Here is a 10,258-nt window from a genome sequence, read left to right as displayed (position 1 = left end):
TTTCATAATGCCTATAATTTATTTTTAATCATATTCACATCCCTATTATCTTATTGTATCTCTCTCATTTCTGGTGATCCTTTTCTTTTCTTCCCAACTGGTTATCTTCAACTTTCCCATGTTTTTTTTTTTTTTTTTTTTTTTTTTTTTTTTTTTTTTTGCTTGTTTGTTTGGCAAGTCAATGGGTTTGCTTGGGGTTACTTACGGGAACACAGGCTATGGAGTATTGACAAAGGCATGGATGACTTATTAGTAGCTACATCACTGAAGAGAATGTATCCATTCCAAATAATGTCAGCAAGCCTCCCCCTTTTTTTTTGAGAGCATGTGACCAAAGAGTAATTACTAGAAGGGATTTATAGACAATGCTTTTCTTTCAGTATTCAGAAAATCTATAGGCCATTTCCCCATTCCCTTTGTGGATAGAAATATCTGGGAAGGGTCCAGAAAAGTACAGTGGTCCTATCTTGGAGTTAGAAGGACAGAAGTCTTTGGGCTAAGGAGTCTCTGTTGTTATCAGAGTGCCTAACTTTGAGAGGTGAGAATTCCAGTCTAAGCGCTTATCTTTTGGAAAGGCAAACCTGCCAGCACTAACTTACATATGGACGCTCCAAAAGCCAGACAGAGATCACTGGCCTTTCAAAGATGTCCTCTTAACCTGGGATGCTAGGACCTTCTTCCAAGCTTCCTTCACATCTTTGTTTCTCAGAGTGTAGATGAGTGGGTTGAGCAGCGGGGTGAAGACACAGTAGAAGAAGGACAGGAACTTGGACTGAGCGCTGTTGCCTGGAGGCTGGAGGTACGTGTACATACCAGGTCCGAAGAACATGGTGACCACGAGCAAGTGGGACGTGCACGTGCTCAAAGCCTTGCGCCTTCCCTCAGCCGAAGGCAACTTCAGCACAGCCCTGGCAATGAAGAGGTAAGAGATGAGCACTGTCAAAGGAGACACTATTCCGAAAGGAATAGCTCCCAAGGCCAGGGACAGGTCGTTTGTGGTGGTGTCATTACATGCCAGTTTAATCAAAGCAGGCACCTCACAGAAGAAGTGGTCCATTGTGTTTTTTGCACAGAGGGTAAGGTAGAGGGTGAGTGTAGCTTGAACCAGAGAATTGGCCAGGCCACTGGCCCAGCATACAGCTGCCAGCCACACGCATGCCCAGAGGTGCATGATGAGTACATATCGCAGGGGACAGCAGATGGCCACATAGCGATCAAAAGCCATTACTGCCAGCAGAGCGCATTCAGTGCAGCTGGTCCAGTGGAAGAGGTAGGCCTGGGCAATGCAACTCCAGGAGGCAATTGTCTTTTCTGGGCCCCAGAGATTGACTAGAAGCTGTGGGACAATGGTGCATGTGGCACAGAGGTCCAGCAGAGACAGGTTGTCTAAGAAGAAGTACATGGGTGTTTGGAGTTTAGGTTCCACCAGGGAGAGGATGATGATAGAGCTGTTTCCTATCATGGTGAAGATGTAGGAGACCAGAAGCACTCCAAAGAGGGGCATCTCCAGCCATGGGTGATCAGAGAAGCCCACCAGAACAAATGTGTGGGGGAAACTCTCATTCTGCCTTTCCATGGCCACCTGCATTGCAAATGCCTATGTGGAAAAAGACAAAACTTGAAGGTCAACAAGATGCTTCCTTTTTTGTTTGTTTTTTGTTTTTTGTTTTTTGAGACAGGGTTTCTCTGTATAGCCCTGGCTGTCCTGGAACTCACTCTGTAGACCAGGCTGGCCTTGAACTCAGAAATCCGCCTGCCTCTGCCTCCCAGAGTGCTGGGATTACAGGCGTGCGCCACCACTGCCCGGCGTGCTTCTTTTTTTTTTAATAAGTCCAAAGTGATATCTTCAAAACACCTACTGAATTTGTGATGTTAGTGAGATACTCTCCATGGGTGTTCTGAATAGTTTTCCAGAACATGGCTGGCTTCATATGTTGCTCAGTAGTTAAATTATAAGTCAGGTTGGAGTGAAACTATCCAAGATATGATGAAATTATTTACCCCAAACCTGATCACATTAACTAGAGACCCTGGTCATGAGGCTCACTCTGCCTCCTTCCTCCCATGATCCCTCACCTCCTTTTAAAGTTAGCCTCAGCAGTTTTCCATCCTTCAATGCGTTCAGCAACCATGATGCTGCAGTTTCATCTGGGAAGGTCACGCTCGCCTTTCCCTGGCATCACTCTCAAGACTATATTTGAGGGAAACACTACCTGATGTTTCCTGTAAGTGCAGGTAGACAAAGAATGCTGAAACTCAGATGCGAAGTTAGAAGCTTGGATTTGTAACACACAGACGCATCTCTGCGGATTCTTTCTACTCTCATTTTGCCCCAGATTTCATCATGGCGATGTGAACTTGAAATCAAATTCACTTAACTACATTTAAATATATAAGTTTGTTATATTAAATGCATTTATATCACCATTTACCACATCCACCTCTAGAGTTATTACCTCTATCAAAATCCACTCCTAGCAAACAGTATCTTTCTGTCTACTATAGTTCCGGAACCTGTCACCCATCATTCTAAGGACTTATTTTTTATTATTACTTCCATTTGTCTAATTATCCCAAAGGAACTTCATTGAACTGTACTTGAAAGTTTGTCATTGGCTTATTTCATTTACACCATCTATGCTCTAGGCTGAGTCGGGATTTCCTACTTTTTAAAAGGCCAATTAACACTAATTTTATGTGTTTTCTGTCTTTGGTATTTCCTCACAAACCCTGAGCGCATCTGTGTTTTGCCTATTGGAAACCCTGGTGCTGTGACTGTGGTTCTCCACACACCACGTTGAGATTTAGCTTTAAGACTTTTAGTATGTACTCAAAAGTGGAACTTCTGGATTTTATTGTAATTACATTTTTAATGCTGTATTGCAGAATCTTTGTGCAATTTTACCTTCCCACCACCAGGGACTGCTTCCCACACTTTTATTAATACTTATTATTCTGTCATAGCAAAGAGATGATGCAAAATTGACCAATATTTTTATTCTCAGTTCTCTGCTCTGCAGAGAAACGGCCAGCTGGATCCAGGAAGGAGGCCTGAGGTGGCCCAGAGCAAGATCCGCATGCGCAGGAAGTTCCACAACACGGAAGTAAAGACACAAAGGGGAGGCTGACCCTAAGAATAAGATTAAAGGTAGAGCCTAGTACTGAGTGAACAAAGAAGACCGAAGCTTCCACCCCTACTACACCTCGGCCCTTTCGCAGATGTGGTAAATGCTGCCATTGAAAGAAGAAACAGGACTCAAAGCAACCAAATGTAGATGCACAAGTTCCAGTGCAGAAACAAAAGCAACACGAAAATCAAGATAACATGTCTTCTCCAAAGATCACGAACTCCACATTAACGTGCCCAGTGAGAATGAGTTGGGAGTGCCTCCAGATGAAGAATTCAAAAAAAAAAAATGCTTGTGACCGTGTTCCAAACACAAAAAGAAGGGGTTGGAGAGATGGCTCAGCGGTCCAGAGCACTGGCTGCTCTTCCAGGGGCCTGGGTTCAATACCCAGCACTTACGTGGTGGCTCACAACTGTCTGCAACTCCTACTGCAGGGGAATCGGCACTCCCACACAGATGTACATGCAGTCACATGTACATAAAAATTAAAAAACACTCACAAAAAGAAGACACAAAAGCACTCTAAGATCAGTAAAGAGTTAGAATTGCTAAAGAAAAAAAAACAAGCTAAAATTATACTAAAAATTAAAAAAATGAAACAAACAAACAAACAAAAAACCCCAAAAAGAACAAATGAAAAGCTCATCAGAAACCCTTACCAACTGAATGGACAAGTCCGGAACAGGGTATGAAAGCTGGATCACGAGGTAGAACAGCGTCCCTCAGTAAAAGTCAAAGATTATGAAGGAAACTCAGGTGCCGCTAGGAATCCAACTTAATTTAAGTCCTTTCTATTATGTCTTCACATTAAGCTGTTAGAGTAATCTTCAGATTTCAGCCCTCCTAGCATTCCATTGTTTCTAAGGTCACATGAACTTTCAGAACTTCGGCCTCTGGCTCTGGGCCTGATTCTGGTCTAGCTATGGCCTGTACCTCACTTTCCCCAGGAATGGGTAGGTAGGTTATACACGGGCTACTCAGATTTCATAATCAACTGTATGATCAGCCCCATTCTTCCTTTAGACACCATGCCACAGAAGTGCTCAAGTCAGGATGGCCTGGTTAACTCCTCACAGCGCATGCAGTGGCTGCCACCCAGATGTCTTTGCAAGCGATTTTTTCTCCTGTAATCTAAACCTTTTATTTCTTTTCCTACATGCTACCCAGAACTCTCCACTTAGCCCAGACTTTAATTTTTTGAAGTCATTTTTTATGTATCACTATGAAATATTATTATGAAATAATAAAATAAAAATTTTATTTCACTGGCTCACATATCGTAATACTTATTGTGGAATGATTTAATTGTCCTTGACTGGTTACTGTCCTGTTTTGGTCTACTATGTTTGCTTAGTTTTGTTTGATTTACCCTGGCATTTTAGAACACACAAAACCCTACATCCTAACTACCTTTTGGATGTGAATGCCCCTCCCAACCCCCAGTGACAGACGAGGAAGGTCATTATGAGATTGAAGAGCACAAACTCCTAAATGTTTTTACTTTATTTTCCTTGATTTTAAAAATCTCCTTTCCTAGACTAGCCCACACTCAGTGGTGAGAATGTCCTTTATGTTCTTCTGTGGGATTTGATAGACGAGAGAGAAGCTTGCTGCAGACATAAGACCTTAGCTGGCCACTCTCTTACTTACCATGCGGTTGAAGAAGGAAGAGGTGCAGAGTGGGGAACCAGCGATGGAAAATTGAGGCTTGGGTCAAATTAATGCCAGATAATGAGGGGCTTAGGGAGTAGGAGGCAGACAAGGCAGAATGCAGGAAGAAGAATTTGATGACACTGGGGGTCTCCTGAGGTCTATTCTTTTTAGATCCTTGGAGACCTGAGCTATCTCATGTAAATAATTAAGCCAGGGCATGTATTTGTACAGAGGAACATTCTGGAGGGATTTCTTTTAATTTAGCATCTTTAGAATCATCTTTGCCCTGGAGAATATGCCTGAGTTAGCTGCATGCAATGAGATTGAAATAATCTGTGGCCTCCTCATGTTTACGGGGTTTCCCATCAATGACTGACTCGGGAAGTCTAATGTCCACTGTAGTGAAGACTTATTGAAATAGTTCTTGACAAGTTACTATCAGCTCAGCAGCATATTATGAAGTCCTTTGTTGGGTGGATTTTTATTTTGTTGCCATAAGGGAAACTTTTTGGTATCCTGATAATGTATTTTATTTCACAGTTGTCTTGGTAATCATTATTTTTATTTCTGGCAGCTTGACATAAGCTAATTTATCCAAGAGGAACATCAGCTGAAAACATTCCTTCATCAGCTTGCCTGTAGGCAAGTTTGTGGGATGCTTTCTTGATTAATGATTGGTGTGACAAAGCCAAGTCCATTGTGAGCAATGCCATCTCTGGCTCGGTGGCCCTAGGTTGTATATAAAGCAGGATAAAGCCATGGGGAGCAAGTCAGTAAGCAGCATTTCTCCATGGCTTCATGTCAGTTTCTGCCTCCAGGTTCCTGTTTTGAGTTCCTGCTCTGATTTCCCTACAGTGTGGCTTGATAGTTGTAAGAAGAAACAAACTCAAACCCAGAGGTGGTGGTGCACACCTTTAATCCCAGCAGCTGGATCTCTGTGAGTTCAGGGCCAGCCTAGCCCACAGATTGACTTCCAGGGTAGCCAGCTCTACACCAAAAACCCCTGTCTCAAGAAAATGGTGTGGTTATCATCAATCAATAAATATTTTAATAAAAGTAAATAAAACATGTGGACTTGATAATATACAAAAATATGGGGCAAAGTATTTTGTTCTCTGATGTATTTGCAAACAAGACAAAATGATTCCTGTATACATTACACAATCTAAAATAGGTCAAAAATCTTCCTGGGTTTGCTTGTTTGCTAGTTTTTTTGTGACAAACCCTAATATGTTCCTTGTATGTATGTTTTCAGGGCTGATTATTTGGTTTTGGATACTCAGTTTATGTGCTCTTCCCTGGGAACACTATTTCTCTCAGTCTTAGCATTCCTTAGTTGGCTGTAATTCTTTCTCTAGGGTTGAGGCGTGTGGGCTTTTCCCTGTCTACCTTGGCATGTTTGTGGTCACCCTTCAGCTCATGTTTAGGTAGTTGTGCTGGTCAGTTTATGTGCTTAGCCTCAGATATTAGCAGACAAACCCTCATAGCAAACTCTGTGATCCTCTAGCTCTTAACAACCTTTCCAGTCCCACATCTGTAACGATTCCTTAGTCTTATGTATGACTAAGAATTATTTTCTGTATGTACCCATTGGCACCTGGGCTCCACAACTGTATGATGTTTCTCATAAATGTGTGCATCTTATGTTGATTTATTCATGCTGAATAGCCTTGAAGTGTCCTGTGCTTGCATGTATGTGAGCATATCACCTGCCAGCAGTGCCTCTGGAAGCCAGAAGAGGGCACCAGACTCCCCAAGCCTGGAGTTACAGAGGGTTGTGGGCTGCTGTGTGGGTGCTGAGAACAGAACACAGGTCCTCTGCCAGAGCAGCAAGTACTCCTAACTTCTGAGCCACCTCCCCACTCCAATTTATGATTTTTTTCATAAGAATATTCAAAATCTTTTTTCAACCTTTTATTGATTCTCTGTGAACTCCATATCATGCACCCCAATCCCATCCATCTCCCCCTCCCCTCGTGCCCACCCTCTACTCTTGTAACCTACCCTTTCTCTACCACAACAGAGAAAAACAAACTTATTGTGGTAGCTTTGGTGTGTCACAGTGTGTCTCACAATATACCCTTTCCCCCACACTTCTTCACTTGCAAATGTTTGTTGCAATGACTCCGTCTAGTACAAGCCTTCTGGCTTCTGTTATTCTATCAATCCTGAAACCTCACTTGGCACACCTCTCTGATATCCTGTTGTTGCCTGTGTCATGGAGATCCTATAGTTTTGCATCTTCAGGACCTGCCCTTTCATGAACTCCAGCAGTTCATCAATAGGGTAGATGTTGAGGTGGGACAGTTCAAAGCCCTAGATGGGGGCCAGAGATGTGCCTGAGCTGGTAGGCCCACCTGCTTTTCCCCTCTCTGGTTCTAGGGGCCAGCTCACTCACAATCCCTGCCCCTAAAGCCTGCCCTACCCTATCATCCAGGTGAGAGGCAGGGCTTACTCTCCCAAGTGCTGCAGTAGATGAGGGGCAGGGCCAGTTCTCCTGCTCTGATGACTTCAGGGCCAGTTCTCTTGCCTGTCATATGTGGCAAGAGGTAAGGCAGGGCATATTTCCCTTGCCCAAGACAAGGCATGGCAGACAACTGGCAGAGTCTGCTCTCCCACACTCACACCCTCAGGGTTGATTCACCCATGCTCCTGCCACCAAAGTCAGCTCTTCTATGCAGCCTAGGTGTGGTACATGGCTCACTCTTCCAAATGCTGTAGCTGGTGAGGGGCAGGGCTAGCTCTCCTGCTCTCAGGACCCCAGGGCCAGCTCTCCACCTGCTTCAAGTGGCAAGGGGGGGGGGAAGGGAAGAGAGAGGAGGCAGGAGGGGGGAGAGAGGAGGGGGAGGAAGGAGGGGGAGGGAATATGGGGAGGAAGAAGGAGGAGGGAAGAGGGGGAAGAAGGAGGAGGAGGGAGGAGGGGGAGGAAGGAGGAGGGAGGAGGGGGAGGGGAAGGAAGGAGGAGGGAAAGAGGAAGGAGGACAGGAAGGGAGGAAGGGGAGGGAGGAGGGGGAGGGAGGAGAAGGGAAAGAGGAAGGAGAAGGGAAAGGGAGGAAGGGGAGGGAGGAGGGAGGAGGGAATCTCTTCCTCATCCATACTACTGTCTGGGAGACAAGAGGCAGGGCCAGCTCTCCCATGTTCATACCCTGGGGATTGACTCACCTGCAACTCTTGCTGTTCAGGGCCCAATCTCCTGAGTACTACAGCTGGATAGCTGCTCCCAGGAGAAGCTCTCCCATGATGTCCAGGTGAGAGGTGAAGCCAGTTCTGCACTGTTCTGAGACATCAACGTGTCTCCAGACAGCAGCCCAGACTAGGAATGTCTACCTGGCCTTTGATGCTGCAGGGCCATGGACCCAGACATGGCACTTGGTGGCGGCACAGGCCAAGACCCCATCATGGCTCCAGGTGGCATTGATACACCAAGCTGCTCCTCACTAGCGTCAAGTCTCCAGTTCTGCCTCTCTTCACTGTGCCCACATCCTTCTGTTTTTTGTTCTCCTCCATTTCTCCACCACTTACGTTCTCCTCTTAGTGGCATCCAGGGTCTCTGAGTGTGTGGGGTCGTCTCAGGAGTGCTATGTCCTGCCCCTGCATCATGACACTTGGCAGGGATCATTTTGAGCATGGTCTGTCCCATCCCCCGCCCAGGCTTGTGCAGTGCTGGACACATTGTCTCAGACAAGCTTTCTGTCTGGGCCCAATGGCACTTGTCTGTTGGTCATCTCAGGCTCAGCTCCTCGCTCGGGCTGCCCGAGTGCCCCATGGGAGGGCCATCTGTCTTAGGCTCACTCCTACGTGGGTCCCAGGGTCCCAGGGTCCCAGGGTCCCAGGGTCCCAGGGTCCCAGGGTCCCAGGGTCCCAGGGTCCCAGGGTCCCAGGGTCCCAGGGTCCCAGGTAGTGTTCTCCTAGTCTCCAGCTTGCTCCACATCCTGTGAGCTCTTCCAGGCCTGCGTGGTGACAAACTGGTGGTCTTCTTAGGCTTGCTTTCTTCAGGAAGCATTGGGCTACTAATCATTCAGATGTACACAGGACAGAACACTGAACATAGACATAACCTCTCTCTTTCCTGCGTCCTATGGATACACACGTGACACAGCAGCCACAAAGGGCAGACTAAAAGTGTTTTTGAAATAGCTGTTCTGGATTGTTTATTGTTCTGTCATTAACTATAAATCCTCCGTGTCATAGAATACCACTGTTCTTTCCTTCTCTCTGGCTGTAGCTTTGTAAATGAACACACTCCTCTCCTTGTCCCCAGCTTTCTCCTTCTCTTGCCTCTGGGAACTGCTGTTCATCAAGCTGACCAGCTCAGATGTTCTAAATTCCACATCTGAGTTGAAAAATGAAGCACCTGTGTCTCTCTGCGTGCCTGCTTTACTTCACTTTTGATTAGAATTTACAGTTATATTCAGTATGCAGAGGCAGGTGGATCTCTGTGAGTTCAAGGCCAACCTCGTCTACAGAGTGAGTTCCAGGACAGCCAGGGCTACACAGAGAAATCCTGTATGGGGGGTGGGGGGATAAAGGATTTCCAGTTATATCTGTGTTGTTGCCAGCGGCAGATTTTGGTTTTTATATGGCGGAACAGGATCCCATTGTTTGTATCTTGCCCATTTCTTCCTATCCATTGACCCATCAGTGGGCATCTTGTTCATTGAGATTTAGCTATTTATTTTATGTATATGACTACACTATAGCTGTACACTTAGTTGTGAACCATCATGTGGTTGCTGGGATTTGAACTCAGGACCTTCAGAAGACCAGTCAGTGCTCTTGACCACTGAGCCATCTCTCCAGCCCCTTGTTCATTGAGAAAAAGACTGCAGGAAGCATGGGAGTGTTGATGCTTTTTGTTGAACTTACTTAGTTTCTTTTCGGTAAGTACAGAATCATAGAATTATTGTATTTTAAGGTACTTCCATTTTAAATTTCCATAGGAATAGTTCCACAAATTCTGCATTAATTTACATTTCTACAAACAGTCTATGAATGCTTCCTTATGGTTTGAATTTGAAATGTTCCCTAAAGTTCGTATACAGGGAGTTATATTTTCAACTCAGCAATGTTTAGTTGGAAAGTCTTGAAATATGACTGGGTTGTAAGGATGATTAGCTTTGGTTATTGTGGGGGTTAGCCTAATGGATAACTTGATGGACTTTTGGGAAATGTGGTTTTGGAGGCATCTGGTGAGGCTGAAGGTGTACGTTGTTCCTGGCTTCTCTTTTGAGTCTTCCTCATCAGGAGCTTTGATCAACCGTGCACTCTGCCAAAATGTTAGGGATAGGTTACAGGACCAACGCAATGTAGTAAAATAACTACGGATTAAAACTGTAAGGAAGCCACTCATCCGTCATTGTAGCGCATTTCAAAGTGCTTTGTAATATGGATGGAAATATGCACACCATACACTCTACCTCTACTGCGTAGCCCAAATTGACCTTGAATAATCTTCTTGCCCTAGCTTTCTGAGTGTC

At 45.1% G+C, this 10,258-nt stretch overlaps 1 protein-coding gene and 1 non-coding gene across 2 annotated transcripts; both read right to left on the bottom strand.

Annotated features, from left to right (window-relative positions):
- Nucleotides 1–628: 628 nt before the first annotated feature.
- On the bottom strand, nucleotides 629–1,588 carry LOC127693836 (olfactory receptor 2G3-like). Its single transcript, XM_052195031.1, has one exon. It carries the CDS (start codon nucleotides 1,586–1,588, stop codon nucleotides 629–631), a length of 960 nt encoding a protein of 319 aa, XP_052050991.1.
- A 7,191-nt stretch (nucleotides 1,589–8,779) lies between these two features.
- Nucleotides 8,780–8,907, bottom strand: LOC127695723 (small nucleolar RNA SNORA17). The gene has a single exon (XR_007980084.1). It is a non-coding gene; the product is annotated as a small nucleolar RNA SNORA17 (small nucleolar RNA).
- Nucleotides 8,908–10,258: the final 1,351 nt, after the last annotated feature.

This window comes from Apodemus sylvaticus, chromosome 10 (genome assembly GCF_947179515.1).
Source record: "Apodemus sylvaticus chromosome 10, mApoSyl1.1, whole genome shotgun sequence".
Classification (NCBI taxonomy): domain Eukaryota; kingdom Metazoa; phylum Chordata; class Mammalia; order Rodentia; family Muridae; genus Apodemus; species Apodemus sylvaticus.
Note: the sequence above shows the minus strand (reverse complement) of the source record. Positions and strands in the feature narration are given on the sequence as shown.